Genomic DNA, 21,910 nt, shown 5'->3' with positions numbered 1-21,910 from the left:
CTTAAAGGAATACTCCGGAGTGAAATGCTTTTCAGGGCTATTTTCGCATGATTGGGAGTGCATACGTTGAGTTGGTAGCACAATCACGTCAATCGGTTGTGTTTTGAGAGGTTTTTTTTTTTTTTGTGATTTAAACCGAAAGCGCGAACATGGCAGTGCGAGGGGCATGTCGTTTCGCCGATACAAAACGCTGTTTTTAAAACCATTGCCAAGGTCCAAACAACATTACAGTTCAGTGTAAGTGATTATGCTTTGATAGAGCGGCGCTACAATACCACCATGCCCTTGACAGCAGCGGCTATGGGCACCGCCTATGCTTGATGCGACCAACGCCCAAAGACTCTGCGCCAGACGAAATCATGGCCGGAAGATAATGTGGTTTAACCCCCCCTACAACAAACGGGTTAAAACAAACGTGGGGAGAAAATTCCTCGCAACAATCAAGGATTGCTTTAGACGTGGGCATCCCCTGGCTAGGATTTTCAACAAGAACACCCTTAAGTTGAGTTATTCCTATATGCCAAGTTTGGCCGCCAAAATCAGCGCACATAACAAGAAAATACTGACGGAAACACCGGAGCCGCCCAAGATGTGTAACTGCTGCAATAAGACGACCTGCCCCCTCAACGGCGCGTGCCTTTTGCCTCGGTCACAACCAGCCGTACGTGGTCCTACGACCGGTCTACGTGCAAAAAACATGCGAAACGCACGGAGGGCGCTTGTGTGACGTGCTGATTTTTGAGCCGTAGACTGGCCGCAGAGGTTCTTTGTCATGTCAAACAAACTCTACGGGCGGTTAAGTTTTTTTCAGGTTGCAAGACAAGCTTGTGGCCAACGTGCGTCTTTCTCCACGAACAAAAAAAACGCAGCGATTTGGGAAACGCCAAAAATCGCATGGCCAAAAAATCGTACGTCCGGTTGTGACCTAGGCTTTACAAAGAACGTTATTTACCAAGCCACCGTTGAGAGTGAGCGCGGTAAGGAAACCTATATCGGGCTTACGGGGGATACATTCAAGTCACGCTACAATAACCACACTGCGTCATTCCGTCATGAGGGCAAGCGTCACGCAACAGAGCTGAGCAAACATATATGGACTCTAAAGGAATCCGGAGAAAATTATATACTGACATGGGACGTTATAGCACGCGCTCCGGCATATAATAATAGCACTAAGCGCTGTAATTTGTGCATCGCAGAAAAACATTACATTGTATGCAAACCACACCTAGGCACGCTAAACAAGTGCAGTGAACTAGCCAGCGCATGCCGGCACGCTAGTAGGTTTATTTTAGCAAACATCTTTTGAGTATTAAAGTAGCCGTGTACTGATGTTCTCGCTGCACCTGATGAGAGAGCAAGTTGCTCTCGAAACAGGCTTGTCGTGCGCAATAAAATCATGCGTACAAATTGCAGTATTTTCTCTCTTTTTGTTATATTATTGCTCCTAGTTTGAGCACTCTTGTGTCTGAGGATTACCCTATTCTTTTAACTACAAAAAAAAAATAAAATGTGTGTGTGTATATATGTGTGTGTGTATGTATGTATGTATGTATGTATATATATATATATATATATATATATATATATATATATTAGTGCTGTCAAGCGATTAAAATATTTAATCGCAATTAATGTCGCGACTGTCATAGTTAACTCGCAATTAATCGCAATTTAATCGCACATTTTTGTCACATGAAAAACCATTGTAATTCTCTTATCAGCATAAAGTGAATGGGCTTGCTCACCGTTCGAACTACGGGGGTACTCGGGGGATCCGAGATCCCCTGAAACAGACATGAGATCCCTTGAAAACATGATTTGGGAAATGTTGGGGGGTCTCTAAAATATTGGCAAAGTGATGTTTATTGACATAGCAACCATGTGTAACGGGAAGCATTTGCATATCCGAAGTGAGCACGTGATCGGAGATCCGCGCTCTGAGACGAGCGCAAGCACCCCCCCCCCCCCCCCCCCCCCAAGGGAAAATAAGGGACCCCCCCGAAAATATCGGCATAGTTCAAACACTGGTTGTACCAATGTTTTATTTATTTATTTATTTATTTTTTTTATTGCAGAGCATAACGCGTCTTGTCACAGCCACTGCAAAGTGGGGCTGGAGCCGCCGATGGGAAAACGAAACCTACCGTAAGCCGAGCACCGTGGCTCTTCGGGGGAGGGCAGAGGACTCTGGCTGTGCGGGGCGTGGCATCATGTCACAGAGCGTTAATCTCGCGATAAAAAAATTATCGCCGTTAAAATTGAGTCAAGTTAACGCGTTAATAACGTGACATTTTTGACAGCACTAATATATATACATACTTCATAAATAACTATATAAATATATAATTACAAACCGAAGTGTCCCTGGCTCTGTAAGTGTACGGACAGATTGTCTAGAAGACCGAATACAAAACATGTACCTTCCCGAAAGTAGTTGTTCTCCAGACGCCATCTTCAGGGGACAGTCCGTAAAAGTCGAGTGCAGAGCTAAATCCTCTGGAAATGCACAATTTCGGAGCATCACATGACCTCCCATTCAAAATTCCAACCCGCTTGGACTATAATGTTGTTGCATGCAGTTTCCTTTTAAAGGAGTACGCCACCCCCAAGTGAAATTGAGTCAGTCCCTGCAGTCCCTAGAGTTGGATGAGTGAGCCAAAGCGTTTTGCAGCCGACCCAGCCATTGTCCTGATCTGGAAACGTCCCGGTTAGCTTTAGCTTAGCGTAGTCGCTGTAATCCGGCGTGTCCAGCTAGCATTGTCGTTGCAAAAGTGAATCAAATAACTCAAGATTTTTTTATAATTATTTCTCATGACCTGTACATTCACATCGAGTACACATATCAATGCAAATTAACACGAAGGGATTTACTAGACCAATTTATATCTGGAACCATTTTCGGCCACAGCACAGGTAAAGCACCGCTGCAGGCGCAAAGACACCGCGCAGCACCTGAAAACCCTGGTTTCCCTGGTAACACTGGTGTATTGACGGAAGTTGTGGTGCTGCGCGGTGTCTTTGCGCCTGCAGCGGTGCTTTGCCTGTGCTGTGGCCGAAAATAGTTCCAGATATAAATTGGTCTAGTAAATCCCTTCGTGTTAATTTGCATTGATATGTGTACTCGATGTGAATGTACAGGTCATGAGAAATAATTATAAAAAAATCTTGAGTTATTTGATTCACTTTTGCAACGACAATGCTATCTGGACACGCCGGATTACAGCGACTACGCTAAGCTAAAGCTAACCGGGACGTTTCCAGATCAGGACAATGGCTGGGTCGGCTACAAAACGCTTTGGCTCACTCATCCAACTCTAGGGACTGCAGGGACTGACTCAATTTCACTTGGGGGTGGCGTACTCCTTTAATTTCGAACTAAACACTTGACTGTGTTTCCATAAAACGCTACGAAATTGTGCATTTCCAGAGGATTTAGCTCTGCACTCGGCACTCGACTTTTACGGACTGTCCCCTGAAGATGGCGTCTGGAGAACAACTACTTTCGGGAAGGTGCATGTTTTGTATTCAGTCTTCTAGACGATCTGTCCGTACACTTATGGCCCTTTTCCACTACCCTTTATCGGCTCGCTTCAGCTCACTTCAGCCCGACACGGCTCGCGTTTCGACTACCTTAGAGCAGCACGACTTGGCTCGCTTCAGCCCTGCTCAGCCCCCAAAACTCGCACGGTTTTGGAGTGGGCCTGAAGCGAGCCAAACCGAGCCGAGTGGGGCTAGGGGCGTGAGGAGACACTTCCCTGTGCACTGATTGGTGAGGAGGAGTGTCCTCACACGCCCACACACGCCCCGCGAGCACGCTGGGATCTGTAAACACCGTAAACCCGGAAGAAGAATTACGAATTACGAGAATTTCTGAAGCCTTATGCGCCTCGCCTCATCTATACGCTCTTGCCAGTATCTGTTGGCGTTGTCCAGGGGTGATAGCGTTCCGGCGCACCGCGCCGGATTTCCGGCGCGCCGTGGCTGGGGGGAAAAAAAAAATCTAGTTCGCCCATTGTCCTGTGTCATTCTGAGATGCGCAGATAGACAGTAAAGGGAATTCGGAATTCCCTTTACTGTCTATCTGCGCATCTCAGAATGACACAGGACAATGGGCGAACTAGATTTTTTTTTTTTTTTTCCCCCAGCCACGGCGCACCGGAACGCTATCACCCCTGCGTTGTCGGTGACAACAAGCCACAGCACCAAGACCAGCAACACTAACGACTCCATGTCTTCCATGTTTATTGTTTACTATCCGCGTCGTGAGACTACCGCTTAAAAGATCACTGATGTCACTGTTTGCGCCGCCTAACGACATCACGTGACGTCCACCCACTTTCGCTAACTCCACCCAATGTGTCCACCCACTTCCAGCCAGTACGGTTCAGCGCGGTTGTAGTCGAAATGCAACTCCAACAGCCCCACTCAGCTCGACTCAGCCCAACTCAGCACGGCTCAGCCCAACTCAGCCGCGTTGGTAGTGGAAAAGCGGCATTACAGAGCCAGGGACACTTCGGTTTGTGTGTAGGAACCCTGTACTCACTTCCACTGAACTGTAATGTTGTTTGGACCTTGGCAATGGTTTTAAAAACAGCGTTTTGTATCGGCGAAACGACATGCCCCTCGCACTGCCGTGTTCGCACTTTCGGTTTAAATCACAACTTTCTCAAAACACAACCGATTGACGTGATTGTGCTACCAACTCAGCATATGCACTCCCATAGCATTTCAAAGCATTTCACTCCGGAGTATTCCTTTAACGATGGTTGATTTATAGCTGAGCCCTGGAGGGCAGGCAGCCGTTATTAACACCTGCTTTAGGTCAGAACCTCCTCTCCAGCTGTTGGAACAGGTTTGTGTGTGTCATGTTGAGGGAAAGCAGATGAACTTCTGTTGCTTCTTCACTTGGCAGCAACAGCAAGACTCAATATCTCATGTTTCATTCCTGAGCAAATCAGGCTTCTATATTTTCAAAAAAAAAAAAAAGTAATTATGTGTCACGCCATGGGAATTTTGTACCAGATGTTCTGTTTACCGAATGTGTAGAAACGGCGTTGAAAAGCACACAATGTTTTGCACTGTTTTCGCTGGCTGATCCAGTAACTAATAACGAATAATCACCTCAATAGCGCCCCTACGGGATCAGCCAGCGAAAACGGTGTAAAATATTGCGTGCTTTTCAACGCCATTTCTACACATTCTGTAAACAGAGCATCTGGTACAAAAATCCTGTGGCATGACGCACATAAGCAGATGTCAGTGCTTGGGTGGTAAAAAGAAGCTGTTTAGGGTTTGCACACTCGCAGAAATATTTAACCCTAACTTTTAAGATTTATGTAGTTTTATTAAATGACAAATTCCCATTCACTTTTTTTTTTTTTAGATAATTTTAACATAAACCTACCAAATAAACCTTACATGATTCATTAGTGTAATAAAGATTATATATTTTGAATGCATAATCCTCGGGTTTACGTATTTAATATTAATAAAGTATAACTACTCTAAATGAATAATAATGAGTAGTTATTTAAAATACATAAAGTATATTGTTTGAATTGCATAATAATCAGGTAACCTATAGGTTAATATATATGCATCACATTTATGCAATTCGTTTCCATTCAGTACAATCTTAAAGCTGCTTAAGAATAATCAGACCAGCTTCTGGATTCAAGACATTTATTAACATTAATGCTTTGGCAGGACCCGAAACACTTTTTTCTTTAGAACAAATCTTTTGACGTCTCTCTCTCAACTTTTCCTCGCCCGTAGCTGTCGGCGTAAGAGAGGACAGTAGGGATGCTTCTCATTATGCCAACTTCTTTCCTTTCCTCTTTCCTTTCTCCTCATGCCTCGTTGTCGACCTGGGTAATGTCAGTTTCATATTGGACATTCATTTAACATTCAAAATAAAAACGTGATGTATCCAGGGAAAAAATAAGTCTTGTGGAATGAGGGTCTTTGTTTTCAAGGTTGGTTTGACAAGGCTTATCTTTGAATTTTGAATGTTAAATTAATGTCCAACATGAAACTGACTTTAACCAGAATTTACCGGAGTTTAGCTTCTTCTTTATGTCTTCTTCTTCTATGTATCTTTGGCAGCCGGCTTCCAAAAATTGCCCCCATTGGACTAACAACGTTTCCGGTTTCCCCATTTCTTCTAATAACTTCTATGAAAACCAATCACATAAATTTTAAATAACAGAATCATGTTTGATTATTTAAACCATATTAATATGTATTAAGTAATTACATTTCATACATTTTAGAATTGATTAAATTATGTAGATTATAATTAATTTTGATGCATACATTTGAAACGTACACATTTTTAAATAAAATCAAATAGATGTAAATGCATAAAAACTAACTCTGCCATGAATCATTTCTGTGAGTGCATTGTACAAAACCTGGTTCTGCTGGTCTGGAACGAATAACTCGAGATTCGGAGGTGGTGTCGCTTTGTTAGTCCTTTAGTTGAGACGTGAGTCATGGATACATGATGGCAGATGTACAAAGCAGCACTTAATAGGCATGTAATGATTTACCCAATTCACGATTCAATTCTCCCATGATATTTAAAAAAAAAATTACATGGAAAATTTTACCACAAAAAAAAAAAAATTCCTATTCTTTATCAACTTAAAGGTAGGCTGCCTTTCAGATTTTTCAAGTGTAGGTCATAAAAAGAATTTTCCATGACACCCAATTATTTTTGTTTAGTGGACCGAAAGCTACTGAATTCGAATCAGACTTCCAGTTTTTTTTTTTTTTTTAAATAGAACAATTAATGAATTTATCTCCACGTGGCCCTAAATTCTCTATTTTTTTCCTGCTTCACCATGACCCAATTCAAGATACTGTGTCATGCATCACATTGTGGGCTTTCCCCGTTCATGCAAGGTATTGTGGGATACAAATTTGAGACAGGAGAGAAAAATGGAGGACGTGAGTGTGCGAATGAAACGTGAAAGACCGACCGACGGAAAGAAAGCGAGAAGAAAAGACGTTATGTTGTATACGAAGGAAAGGAAACGCAGGACCAAACTAATAAATATGGGTGCTCAGCGAGCACCTCGGTGTGATCAGCTGTTCGTTTAGCGACAGAATGATGGAACTGTCAGTGCACGCTCAAAGGGAAACCTGCGCATGCGCGCACACACGGACTTCCTCTGTCTGCTTGACTGCGCGAAGCGAGCAACTTCATGCACATTATTTGCTTTAATCCCCTCGAATTAAATAGCTTCCCAGCCACCGAATTTTTTTTAAGAGATATTACAGAAATAAAGCTGTATCACAATGACCAAACTTCAGAGGGAATGAAAATTTGACCGATTTTTATGAAATCGAAAGGCCGTCTCGCTTTAAATATTCCTTTTGTTAAATGGGGAAAAACCAAAACCCTTTTTAATTTTCTTAATAACCAACAATAATTAATTTACCCACATTTGTAAAGGTTGGAGTAAAATACAATCGCAGACTTGACTGAAATATTACTTTTATTAAAAATTAAAAGTTAATAACAAATTCCTTTTCTTAATAAACTTTTTTATGAACATTTGTTCTTACATTTGCTTCTCTTTTCTTTCTTTCAACAGTCTGTAAAAAGAGAGCTCTGATTTGTTGTTAAATCTATTTTTTTTTTGTGTTTTCACACCATTAGAGCTGTGCCACTTCCACCTACAGTGAAGTCATGTGCATTCCAGCGAGTCTTATTGCATCCCCTGCTGTCTAAATAATGTAATTACGGCTAGGAAAAAAAAATTACACAGCCTGATGATTGTGATTTCGTTTTTAGGTCATTGATTTGAATCGTCATAAATTTGTACAGTAAGCCCTCAGTATTTGCGGGGGTTAGGGACCGAACATGGCTGCGAATAAGCCAAAATCGCGAATACTTGTAACCCCCCCCCCCCCCCCCCCCCCCATAAAACTGCTCACAAATGCTTATTTTGATGTCTAAAACACTCCCTATACCCTAGGCTATGATCCCAAACACTTTAGATACACTTCTGACCAATTTGTAGACAGTTTTCGAAAACATGTATGACAGTATACGAGCCACTGCCGCAAAACTCTTCCCTTCCTTTAGCATCGAGAAGTCCTACCTTCTCCTGCAGCGTCATTACCTTCTTCTGGTGCTTAGGTTCCTTGGCAGGAGCCTTAGAAGATGCAGAGCGTTTAGGAGCCGTTGTAGGGCATAAAAATTATTCAAAAATACCAAGAACGCACAACACGTGAACAAGTCTGAACTACGGGAACCGCGAGACTGTACTGTACAATGCGCTCATTCGTATCAGCCAATGAGCAGCAGCCCGCCATTCAAACTTCAGCCAATAGCGAGCGAGCATTTGGCTCCGAGAATGTAGCAGTGCGTAAACGTTCGCAGTGCGTAAACGTTCGATATGTTCACCGCAAATGACCGCGAATCGCTGAGATTTCCGCGAATGTATAGGAGATACGTTCTATATAAAATCCCGCAAATATGTGAATTCGCGAATATTGAACCGCGAATAGGCGGGGGTCTACTGTATTGCACGTTTATTGTTGCACGATATATTGTTACATGCTGAGTGCAAACTGAACCGTGTGAGTAGTGTAGTTGAATTCTATTTGAAACTTCTTAAATGAGGAAATAAAAAAAAAACCATAACTGATTACAACTTGAGTAATATAGATATTACTCAAAACACTTTGAGCTGAGCTTCAGTGAAACTGCTGAGCTGTTTCAAATAAACTAAAAAAAATGTCCATAATAAAGCAATGCACCTGCTGCTAACTTTTACTCTGCAGACATTTTGCTGTGTAATCAGTCCTTGGTTTAGAAAAAAAAACGTGTCTGATACCCCTTTTCCACCAAATCAGTTCCAGGCCTGGTTCACAACTCGTTCAACTTGCGAGCCAGCTGAGAACCAGTTTGCTTTTCCATAGCTCGCGGAGCCACGTCATTACGTCACTGTATATGTCAGTTATGTCACTGTATACGTCATGTCGCTACGTTTGTATAAACCTTGGCGCGAACATTGTGGCAACAACAACACGGAGAAGAAGCAGCAGCAGCAACAACAATAATAATAATGGATGACTTCACGTTTGTACAGCTGCTGCTTCTCGCCGCTTAAAAATGGCTATCTTTTGTGGTCTTATTGTTGTTGGTCTTAACAACTCCGCCCCCCCCCGCTGACGTAAGCGGTTCTTTCCTCTGGCCCAGCAGAGAGTTGGTGCTACCCTGGAACTGGTTTTTCTGGCCCCAGAGCCAGTTCTTTGTCAGCGGAAACAGAAAACCCGGTTCCAAACTAAGCACTGGCCCCGAACCAGCCCTGGAACTGCTTTGGTGGAAAAGGGGCATGAGAAATCTGTGATGAAGATGAAAATGGTGGTGGTGATGATGAGCATCCTGGGTTTAGATTCCCGGCCTCAGGCTCCCAGAGGTACATTTCTGGTTTGGGGTTCCTGGTCTTTATTTCCTTCCCACAGGATCCCAGGTTCAGTTTCCTGACCTTAAATGTCCTCAGATGGCTTTGAGTTTAGGTTCCCAGCCTGAGCTTCTTAGACTTCAGCCATATTGCTCACAGTAAACCCTTTATGTGAAGTGTGTGAGAGTCACTGAGCGTCAGTGTAGAGTTTGTGCTTCAAGTTGTCTCTCTCAGTCCTTTCTTTTAATACTTCACGCCACTGGAAGTAATAAATGTTCACCTCTGTTTTTTATTTAAAATCTGTCTTTCTGTTTTCAGAAAACAAACGTAATTTATACGACAGATACGGCAAAGACGCCCTGTCTGGAGGTGGAAGAAGAGGTAATGATCTGCTTGATCAGCATGAAACACACTTCATTCTTTATATTAACGTAAGTGTGTGTTCATTTTGTCAAATAAACCATCTTTTTTTTTTCATTTCAGGAGGACATTATGATGACCATTTTGGTGGTGTGTTCACATTCCGTAACCCTGAAGACGTTTTCAGGGAATTCTTCGGAGGCAGAGATCCATTCGCAGATTTCTTCAGTAAGAGTTTGGCTTCATTTCATGAGGAAACATGATAAGTGTGTGTGTGTGTAATGTACATAGATACTGTATATACCCACCGTGGTAATGATGAGTGTAATGACTGTCAGTCCATTACATTTATCAGAATGTGTTTATTCATTCAGTTTCGCCAATATGAAAAGTTGGGTATGATTTGGCTGGATACCGTTGTGGTCAGAAGTTTACATACAGCTCTTTCTCCGTGCTCTCACGGAAGGCGGTCGCATTTCTCTGCCTCTCCTTCCCTTATCTTCCCTGCTTCTGCTTCTTTGTCTTGTCTGTCTATTGTCTATGCTTTTGAGAGACACACTCCGCATTGCTCTCCAAACTAAAAATCATGGAATTGATAAACTGGTCTCTTCACGCAGTTGACACAATTTTCTCGACGAGAAGCCTGGGTTCGGGGGAACCAGCCTGTCCTGCCGGAACGTTCGCAGCTGGCTACACGTGGGAGAAGTGGCAGGTCGTGTGCCTGGCGGTTCTTTCTGTGGAGGACATTGAAGACATCTACCTATTCGGAACCATGATTACAGGACTTTTGCTGATTGGATTAGGCATTGCCCTGGTTTATCGAGGAAATCAGAAAACGGTGACAGCTGTCCAAAGCTCCATAAAGCTGCCCGACATGATTGAAGTGGTGGGCAGAGCTGTCGGCACTCAGACTGTGGCTATTCAGAACTTGAACCGCAACATGGAGAAGCTTTTGGCTTTGCAAAGGAAAATGGATTGATTCGGATGGACAGAATGGACAAATAGAGTAGTCGTGTAAAAGAATGCGTCTGCTCGCCCCAAGACCAAACAATCCCAATCTTATCTGCTCTTGGCTCCCTCAGACAGCACTGGCCTTAGCCAAGGCCGTTGCTGGGACAACGACTCCCCCTGAAGATCACTGCAGTGAGACGCTCTTGCATTCCTTCCCCCACTTCCCACGGTCGCCACTTTTTACCCCCAGTGTGACAAGCGGGTGCGCAACCAGCGCTATCATGGCTGCAGGACCGGACTGCTTGTTTGCGCTGGGTTACCTATACCTCTGCCCCTCCCCCCTCGGGTCCCGAGTTTTCATGTTGTAAAGTGTACTGTGTTATTTTGTACTTATGTGCTGAGGTGTTTTTTTTTTTTTATGTTCCCACACTGTACTCCCCACAGGTGCATAGTGTGGGGGTTGCTTTTTTCTCCTCCCCTCATGTTACTCTGTATTTTTCATCCCTGTCTTCCTGTCCTGTCTACTCCCCCTGTGTCAATTGTTTGTATGTATGTATGTATCTGTACAGATGGGTTGATGGCCAATTTCGCTGGTACTTGTGACTGACTAGTGACAATAAAGGGTTCATTCATTCATTCATACAGTGACACGAATGTCACCTTGGATATGAATGTCATGGCGATATTTGGGCTTTCAGTAATTTCTTTGAACTGTTCTTTTTCTGTGGCAGAATGATTGTACAGCATACAGCTTTAATAAAAAAAAAAACACTAGAATTTGGTGCACAAGTTTTAATTTTCTTTGGGTTTTCTGAAATCAACACAGGGTCAAAATTAAACATGCAAGGTCAAAAATATACATACAGAACACCTAATATTTGGGTAAAATGTCTCTTTGCAAGATTCACCTTGACCAAACATTTTTGTTTACCGTGAACAAGCTTCTGGCAGAATTCTGGTTGGCTATTTCACGACTCTTCATGGTAGAATTGGTAGAGTTCGATTTTTATTTATTTATTTTTCTTGGCATGGACTCGCCTTACAAGCACGGTCCATACAGTTAGGTCCATAAATATTTGGACAGAGACAACATTTTTCTAATTTTGATTCCGTACATTACCACAATGAATTTTGAACAAAACAATTCAGATGCAGTTGAAGTTCAGACTTTCAGCTTTAATTCAGTGGGTTGAACAAAATGATTGCATAAAAATGTGAGGAACTAAAGCATTTTTTAAACTCAATCCCTTCATTTCAGGGGCTCAGAAGTAATTGGACAAATTAAATAATTGTAAATAAAATGTTCATTTCTAATACTTGGTTGTAAACCCTTTGTTGGCAATGACTGCCTGAAGTCTTGAACTCATGGACATCACCAGACGCTGTGTTTCCTCCTTTTTAATGCTCTGCCAGGCCTTTACTGCAGCGGTTTTCAGTTGCTGTTTGTTTGTGGGCCTTTCTGTCTGAAGTTTAGTCTTTAACAAGTGAAATGCATGCTCAGTTGGGTTGAGATCAGGTGACTGACTTGGCCATTCAAGAATATTCCACTTCTTTGCTTTAATAAACTCCTGGGTTGCTTTGGCTTTATGTTTTGGGTCATTGTCCATCTGTATTATGAGACGCCGACCAATCCGTTTGGCTGGATTTGAGCACACAGTATGTCTCTGAATACCTCATAATTCATCCGGCTGCTTCTGTCCTGTGTCACATCATCAATAAACACTAGTGACCCAATGCCACTGACAGACATGCATGCCCAAGCCATCACACTGCCTCTGCCGTGTTTTACAGATGATGTGGTATGCTTTGGATCATGAGCTGTACCATGCCTTCGCCATGCTTTCTTCTTTCTATCATTCTGGTAGAGGTTGATCTTGGGTTCATCTGTCCAAAGAATGTTCTTCCAGAACTGTGCTGGCTTTTTTAGATGTTTTTAGCAAAGTCCAATCTAGCCTTTTTATTCTTGAGGCTTATAAGTGGCTTGCACCGTGCAGTGAACCCTCTGTATTTACTTTCATGCAGTCTTCTCTTTATGGTAGATTTGGATATTGATACGCCTACCTCCTGGAGAGTGTTGTTCACTTGGTTGGCTGTTGTGAAGGGGTTTCTCTTCACCATGGACATTATTCTGCGATCATCCACCACTGTTGTCTTCTGTGGGCGTCCAGGTCTTTTTGCATTGATGAGTTCACCAGTGCTTTCTTTCTTTCTTTCTCAGGATGTACCAAACTGTAGATTTTGCCACTCCTAATATTGTAGCAATTTCTTGGATGGGTTTTTTCTGTTTTCGCAGCTTAAGGATGGCTTGTTTCACCTGCATGGAGAGCTCCTTTGACCGCATGTTTTCTTCACAGCAAAATCTTCCAAATGCAAGCACCACACCTCAAATCAACCCCAGGCCTTTTGTCTGCTTAATTGAGAATGACATAACGAAGGAATTGCCCACACTTGCCCATGAAATAGCCTTTGAATCAATTGTCCAATTACTTTTGGTCCCTTTAAAAACAGGGTGGCACATGTTACGGAGCTGAAACTCCTAAACCCTTCATCCAATTTTAATGTGGATACCCTCAAATGAAAGCTGAAAGTCTGGACTTTATGTCCATTATATAACTATAACCTGAATAGGTTTCAGTAAACAGGTAAAAAAAAAAATTGTCAGTGTCCAAATATGTATGGACCTAACTGTATATTTTCAATAGGGTTGAAGTCAGGACTTGTTTTAAGCTTAATGTTAGCCTGCTTTATCCTCCACAACCAGCTCTGATGCGTGTTTGGGTTCATTGTCCTGTGGTAAATCCAAAGTCGTGTTCAAGTTTCTGATGGTTTATGCTGAAGAATTCTAAGGTAGCCCTCCTTCATTATTCCATCCACTTTGTGCAATGAACCAGTTCCACTGACAGCAAAACAGCCCCAGAGCATGATGATCCTACCACTACTACCAGCTGGTACAGTGTCCCTCTGTACATGGTGGTCATTGTGGCCAAACAACAAAATCTTTGTCTCATCTGACCATACAGCTTTCGTCCAGAAGGCTTTTTTCTTTGTCCATGTGTTCAGCTTCAAACTTTAGTTAAGCTTGAAGGTGTTAGTTTTGGAGCAGGGGGTTATTTCTTGGATAGCAGCCTCTTAGTCCATGGTGATCTGAACTGTAGACAGTGATCCATCAGCTTCCAGTTCATGGCAGGGCTGTGCCATGGTGGTTCCCAGGTTGTTCCTGACCATCCAAACCAATTTCCTACCAGCTGAGGGTGACAGTTTGGGTTTTCTTGAAGCAAAGTGGCTTGGCAAAGTGACTACACCTCACAGTAACTTGGATACAATTGTTTGAACTGATCTTGGAATTTGCAGTTGTTTAGAAATGGCTCTAAGAGACATTCCGGAGTTATCTGCGATCCTCTTTCTCAGATCTGCACTGAGCTCCTTAGACTTTCCCATTGTATTGTGTGTTGGTCAATCCAATGAGAATGAGTGCTGTAAACAAACCCTTTTTGAAGGCACAGAGAAGCTACCAGCTGTAGTCAATCATGATCACTAACAGGAAGTTAAGAGGCCTCGGCCTTGGCAAGATAAGAGACATTTTGCGAAATGTCAGCACCTCTGAATTAATAATCTAAGTGAGCGTATGGGAATTTTTGACCCTGTGTTGATTTCAGAAAACCCAAAGAAAATTAAAACTTGTGCACCAAATTATCTTTTTTTTTTTATTATTAAAGCTGTATGCTGTACAATCATTCTGCCACAGAAAAAGAACAGTTCAAAGAAATTACTGAAAGCCCAAATATTGCCCTGACAGTCATATCCAAGATGATATTCAGGTCGCTGTATGTAAACTTCTGACCACAACTGTACATAAAACACATCTTGATCACTTTTTATTGTCCATCACCTGAAACCCCGCCTTAAATAAGGGTTGTTTTACAATCAGGGTACAAAGTTTGTGTCACAGGGGTCCAAAATTCAAATTGATTCAAACTGGTTCGTGTACCAGTTTTTAAGTGAAGGGCAAGTTAAAGAACAGATTTCAGGTAATTTTTTGACGCGTGTGTGGTAGTTTTGTGTAATCTGCTATAAGATAAAGAAGATTAAGTGTAGCTTTAAGCAGGGCTGGGAGAAACAAATGAAGTGATTCTCGGAGAGGACTTTTTTTTTTTTTTTTGGACAATTCAGAATCCACTACTTCCATAGTGCTTTTAAATATAAGGCTGTAAGCTTTGTGTTAGTTGTCTCTAATATTTACGTCCCAATATCTTGACCACATTTTAGGATGAAGATAATCATTTTAGATATGTTGTTTTATATTGAAAAATTAGCTGTCTCGGAGAGGACATTTTTTTTTTTTTGACACAATTACACTATGTTCACACTGCAGGCTGAAGTGACTCAAATCCGATTTTTTGGCCCATATGTGACCTGGATCCGATCTTTTATTGACAATATGAACGACACAGATCCGATTTTTTCAAATCCGACCCAGGCCGTTTGGATATGTGGTCCTAATTCCGATTCCTATCCGATCTTTTCATATGCGACTTCAGTCTGAACCGCCAGGTCGCATTCATCCGACTTACACGTCATCAACAAGCCACAAACGTCACTATTCTGCGCTGAAGTAGGCGGCGGGTCTCTCAAAAAAAGTTACAACAACATGGCGCATGACATCAATGCGACTCCGCACCCACACTTTCCTTTGAACGGAGGTTGCAGTCACTACCCTGCAGAACGCCTGAGCCAAAACCCTTGCCCTCTTCCTTCTCAACCTCCTCCTTAACATCAGGCTATTGTGCATGTTCTGGCTCCGTCGCAACAACAACTGCATCATCGCCAGGTACTCCATGCTGGCTACTGTCATACACAGGAAACTTTAGGTTACTTCCATAAACACTGGCCATGCTCACTGCGTGTGACGTCGTCGTATCCTGCAATGCGCATGCGGAACACTTGGGTCGCTTTTCGTTCATACTGAGGATCACATACAAGTTGCATATATTTGTTAATGTGAACGACCTCAAAAAAATCGGATTTCACAAAAAAAATCGGAATTGAGCATTAAGCCTTGCAGTGTGAACGTAGTGTTACATACTAATTTGATCAAAATAGTCTGAAAACTTACTGGCATTCAACATTAAAACTTAACTATGTTTCCAATGATATGGAACCAAATATTTGTTTTATGGTATGAAGAATGATTTAAGTGCATCCCTTTTGGAGCTACCTGTGGTCAAAAAAACACTTTTTCTAAATGACACGAGTAAAGCTGTGTTCACATATACCGGTACGATAGTGGTATAACTGTATCGATACAAAGTATACCGGTACAGTTTAGTGCATCTGTCCACACTAGCGAGAAATGTTTGCGGTTTTCTTTCACGGTAGTTGAAATGCGCGTGCGCGAAATGTTTCCGTGGTTACCGAGTAACTTACTTCCGAGAATATGGCGGATGAAACAACATGTGTGTGCTTTTTATCATCAATGTACAGTCTGTATTTCTGGCGGTCATTTATTCAGTCGAATCGTATAAAACGCGCGAGGCAGTTGAGAAAGAAACAAAGAAAACGAATCTCCTGTTCCAACTGTTCCTGGCATCGCCCGTCTAGCCTGGCTAACGCGACTTCAAAGCTCTCTGAGCATTTGGTCTGGCCAAGCTATTAAGCCAAACCGTTTCCCAGAGCCCGTGGTTGACCCGCCTTCCTGAAATGCCTCAGTTTGCTACTGGTCGAAGCCAGAAAAGGCTGTGACGAAGCTTAAACCAATCACATCACTCTTTCCTCTGACGTATGCGACGCGACGGGGCTAACTGGTAGATTAAACTCTTACTGAAGCCGGTCGGGAGCAAGGCGAAAACGTCCTTCCTTTCAATAAATACCTCCAGGGCTGCTCTTTGCTCCGTTTTCAATGAGAACTTCCCGTTGAATGCTTTCAATACAGTATCTACCGCTGTGTTAAAGGCTTGCCGCTGCTCCATGTTCGTGATGTGAATGAAGCGCTTCCGGCATAGATTCTGTAAACAATCTATGGCTTCCGGTCGCAGTTCTACTACGTCACTGCCTTGAACACGTCTCTACCCAGGGCCGTTGGAGATGCTCAAAGTTTAATGGTTCCCGATTTTTCGGGAGCTTGGAAATGCTGTAGATAGCCTGCCTGGCCAGACTAAGCTTGGAACAGGCCCTCGTGTTGCGTCACGCTTAGGATGGGCGGGCCCAGGCTATCGCTCGTCTCCCCAAAGCTCCAACAAACGCATAACTTCGTCTTTGCTCCATGTAGCTCCACGGTCGTTTTGAGCCATTTTGACGTTTTATTTACAGCTGGAAAGCACGGGCGTATTGTATTGTATGAATAACCCGGAAGATGTAGGAATGGTTCATTGCGCTTGCGCATTATATTTGTATCGATACAGAGCCGCTTCATCTGTCCACACGACAGCGAAGCGCTACAGTACCGATACTGTACCAGTACGAAACCCATACATTTGTGGGTTTCGTACCGATACAGTTATACCGCTACAGTACCGGTATAGTTGCTAGTGTGGACAGGGTATAAATTTGCTAAATATGACACATATTGCCATACATTCACCAAAAATAACGTTATTTTTTTGCATGGTAAATAGAGCTATCACAGGGCTACAATAAACAACCAAGTTTATTTAGTCAAGCCTTTTGATATTGAAGATAGATAATAAGTGTTAAATGTGATTTTTAGCTTGCGTACCCTGATTGGAAACAACCCGTAAGCGTGTGGATTGTTTAAAGGTGCCGACTGCAAAGTCAGTTGTTTTATTGTGCGTGGCCTTTTCTTCTGTCTCGCAAGAACAATATCTTGCGGATGAGATGTGATCATTTTGATGTCCTGAGGGTCGCGTTTCTCCGTTTTGGACTGTTTTCCTCCCGCTTGAGGTAAACAGTACGGCCTTACAGAAAGCAGCTTTAACTAATTAGCATAACTATGGAACTGTGTCATACCAAGATGGCGACGCCACCAAGAAAACATCGTGACTCTGCATCGGCCTCGGAGAGTTTTGATTCGCAGGGATGGAATTTGTGGTTGACCGTTCGCGAATAGAGCCGTGAAACAAAAGACGAATATTTATATCTTTTCCCTGTTACAGCTTTTCTCTGTAAGATCGAAACATTAGATGTATAACTCCATACTCGCTACCGTGGAGTCGAGCCCATGCATTCTAACGCTAAGATGGCTAAGCGCTAGCTAGAATGATTTGGTTCTCTGTCCAGAAAAATGCCGTCATCTAACCTTGCTCTATCTTGCAGTTGCACTCACTAGACAGGCTTTCCTTTTCTTTTCCGCTGGAGGGAGAGCCGAGTCCACCATGTTTGCCCACGCCGACTTGTTTTGGTTAAAAGTAGGTCAGACAGACGCCCCACGGTGGTCATGTGGTGATATTGTTGCTCGCTTGCGTTGACAATCTCCAGAATCATAAAACGTGGGATGCTTTTTATCTCTGCAAAACATTTACACACAGGATACACTGTGTGTGTGCGCAGCAGTGCAACATCTTGAAACGCCGACAGCAATAGAAATAGCTAGAATGCCCCTCGGACCTGCCTGATCCATCCTGGTGCCCTGTGTCTGGTTGGAGTCTCATCGCATCGCTCCTGTGGAGGACGGCCCCATGTGGACAGTTGAAAGTCACACCTGGAGGACAGACGCTCTGGACTCTTACAGTAATGCTTTTATGGCTGAGGACTACAGTTGTCTTGCTAACTTTAGGACTGCAGTTGTCATGAACAGTTTTGCACTCAACTTTCCATCAATGAAGAGTTACAACATCAACGAAACTGACTTCATGTTAAAACTGTTAATGTTATATATGAGTAGCACACTGTGTGAGCACAATCGCTATCAGGCGCGTTAAAATGTAAATAACTTTTCTATAATTTCACCAAAACTCATTGAATTTTCAGCATTGTAAGAGAACTCCCTAAAGTATTATTCAGCAAAACCCCGGAATGATAGCACAAATCTAGAATTTTTTACAGAATTTTAGTTCTTAAAATTTAACGTAATTATGGACGTCACGCGTAACATTTACACCTGTGAAAAATCACTTTGAATGCTGTTTTGAAAGTTTTGATCAAATATTCTCTGTAATAAAAAATCGCCTTAAATATTATAAACAGTCTTTTAATGTATCAAAAAAAATTTTGATAAAGCAAGGAAATTCGGAAGAAAATTTGTTTTTTCTTTTGCTTGTTGTGCACGTCACGCTACCAAAATCTAACTAACCCCTTCACGAACAATTCCAACTTTCATGGACTTGTAGCGCGAATAAACCTTTCAAAAAATATATATAATACTTCTCACCCAGTAAATTAGAATCCTGGTGATTTATATCCTCGTAGCTTCAGTAGATCTAGAGATTTAGTCAATTTAGTAAATCCCAAACGCTGTGAAACACGCCAGCCATCTATGGTGAGAAGTGCTGCTGTAGTTGAGAAACTCTCTTTTCTCCCGCTTCCAACTAACTCCGTGACCCGTACCAAAATAACAATGTCACGCTCATCACTTAAGGATGATTTATGCCAAGTTTCACGGAAAAATACAGCGAAATAAACTTGCTAGAAGCATTTTTCAAAATCCCAAACATTATGAAACATTTCTTGTAGGGTTTCAGGTTACAAATTTCGAGAATAGAGAAATTGCGGCGCAAAAGTTTGCCACTAAACTCGTGAAAATACTCCATCCTAGCGAGTTTCACAACCGAACTAGGCTACGTGGCAGTCCGTGACCACCCAGGAATGTTCTAGAAGGTACGCTTCTAGGCACGTGCGATCGAGAAAGACGCCACGTGAAGGTAGTAAAGGTAGTATTTCCACTGTCTTATGACGTTTTTGCTTGGTTTAGCGCGATAAACAATGCATTATGGGTAATCATTAAAATGCTGATTTCAAGGTTAAAATGGGTAAAAACAACTAATTTATATAGATATTGTAAAAATTGTGCCTAATAGTTATTTCAGTACATAAAATCAAAACCTGATTTTTTAATTTTTTTCCCCTATGTTACACCATTGTGCATCTATAGCATGCGACTCATTTATAGTCATGCTGTCTGTTGTTGCCCAAATGAGGATGGGTTCCCTTTTGAGTCTGGTTCCTCTCGAGGTTTCTTCCTCATGTCGTCTGAGGGAGTTTTTCCTTGCCACCGTCGCCACAGGCTTCATCATTGGGGATAGATTAGGAATAAAATTAGCTCATGTTTTAAGTCGTTCAAATTGTGTAAAGCTGCTTTGTGACAATGTTTATTGTTAAAAGCGCTATACAAATAAACTTGACTTGACTAGAACATTTTACCCAGAATTCAACTTTGCAATCAGAACATTTAAAGTGGTGATGTCTGAAAACTGCACTGTGACTGGTGAGTGTAGTATCAGAGACAGTAGTGCTGTAAACCTGAGCAAACCGCAGTATTGTACAAATCATTAATGTGTTTTAGCACTTCAAAGGAGAGCTGAAGTCATTTTTAAACTTGCTTTATTTCTTAATTAACGTGTTATTCGATTACGCTTTTGATTTTAGTAACCTTATATCGTGACTCGTATTGGCAACTAAGGCCATCCTTAAAAAAAAAAATTCCGTTTCCTGTCCACCGGGTGAGCAAAAAAATTTTCAGTCGGGAGGGAGGGATTTTTTATTTTTTATTTTTTCATATGGATGGATAAGAAATCGCAATGCTGTTTGCTTTTTCTTTCAGTACTTTTTTATTACAAAAGCAGACACATTTAATAATATGACAGTTTAATCAACTGAAACTTGTACAAAAACTTTGTTAGCATTTTAAATGCTGACTGCAACATTTGCAAAACTTTTACAAAGGTACTTAAAATGTCCGACACACGGACTTTTTGTAGTTCTAAATCGACCGTTAGGCCTAGTTCGGATGAAATTACACTATTAAAATCATCACTGAATGATTTGTTTTTCTGAGTCTTTACTATTTTGTTGTTCGCTAGAATACCATTTTGCGATTTCACACTTAAGCAAATGTTTGAAAACTCCGGATCTCCTTCCTTCATGGTGGCTGCCGTTTTTTTGTGCCGCATGGCGCATGCGCAGAGCTGATTCGACAGGGCTTTCCACAAGCGCCGGCTGCCGGCCATACAGCCGACTACACAATTAAGTCCAGCCGGCTACTTTAATGACTATTTTTGTAGCCCACAGGCTCTAAATATTAATTTTCGATTTTAATAAAATTAAATGTGTGCGCGCGCACTCGGCGGAGGCAGTAGTGTGTCGGGGCCGTCGGAGGGAACAGAAGCAGAGATGATGCTTATTTTGTCTCCGGTAAACCAGTCTTCTCTCGTTCAATTACGTGCTGGCATCAAAAGACACCGTTGGTTGTAAATGAACCCAAACTGAGTGGTTGGAGTGTGTTTTCATACACAAATGGAGAAATGTTGGCTGAGTGTGTAATTGTGTCGCCCCACTGCAGACCGTTGTTGTTGTTAATTCATAGCATGCTCAGCTGCGTGAATGTGTCATGCACCGAAAATAAGAGATTTACAAGCCAGGAACGCCTCATGATGCAATACGCAAGAAAAGAAAGAAGATTTACTGCCATTTTACTTTGTATTTGAGTAAAGTGAATAAATAAATGGTCTGTGGAAAATACATTTAATCCTGAACTGCGTGCACAGGAGTTTATTTTGTGTGTCCCCCCCCCCCCCCCCCCCGGCTGGCTACTTATTTGTCATGGCTGGCTAGTATGAGCCTTAGTGGAAAGCCCTGGGAATGCGGAAATGTCAAGTTCGATTTTAGATTTACGAACCCGAAAAAAATGTCGAAAAACTGGCGTTAAAAAAAAAATTTCAACCGCACAAACGGCACTCACCCAGCCGGTGGACCGGAAACAGAAAATTTTTTAATAATGGCCTAACTGCAATTAAATATTATACTTGGCGGCCTATTCGGTTTTTAGCCGTGTTGAATTTAGTTCGTTTGGTCCACGGCACGGTGGTGTAGTGGTTAGCACTGTCGCCTCACAGCAAGAAGGTCCTGGGTTCGAGCCCCGGGGCCGGCGAGGGCCTTTCTGTGTGGAGTTTGCATGTTCTCCCCGTGTCCGCGTGGGTTTCCTCCGGGTGCTCCGGTTTCCCCCACAGTCCAAAGACATGCAGGTTAGGTTAACTGGTGACTCTAAATTGAGCGTAGGTGTGAATGTG

The 21,910-nt window shown here is 42.3% G+C and overlaps 1 protein-coding gene across 2 annotated transcripts in view; it reads left to right on the top strand.

Annotated features, from left to right (window-relative positions):
- The window catches only part of dnajb6b (DnaJ heat shock protein family (Hsp40) member B6b), a 138,617-nt gene that overhangs the window by 55,599 nt on the left and 61,108 nt on the right, over positions 1-21,910 (top strand). For both annotated transcript variants that reach the window (XM_060915625.1, XM_060915626.1), the window contains exons 4-5: positions 9,741-9,803; positions 9,906-10,010. In XM_060915625.1, coding sequence (XP_060771608.1) covers positions 9,741-9,803; positions 9,906-10,010 — 168 coding nt within the window. The remainder of the gene's footprint in view (positions 1-9,740; positions 9,804-9,905; positions 10,011-21,910) is intronic.

Source organism: Neoarius graeffei, chromosome 1, assembly GCF_027579695.1.
Source record: "Neoarius graeffei isolate fNeoGra1 chromosome 1, fNeoGra1.pri, whole genome shotgun sequence".
NCBI lineage: Eukaryota > Metazoa > Chordata > Actinopteri > Siluriformes > Ariidae > Neoarius > Neoarius graeffei.
This window is presented reverse-complemented; position numbering and strand designations above follow the sequence as displayed.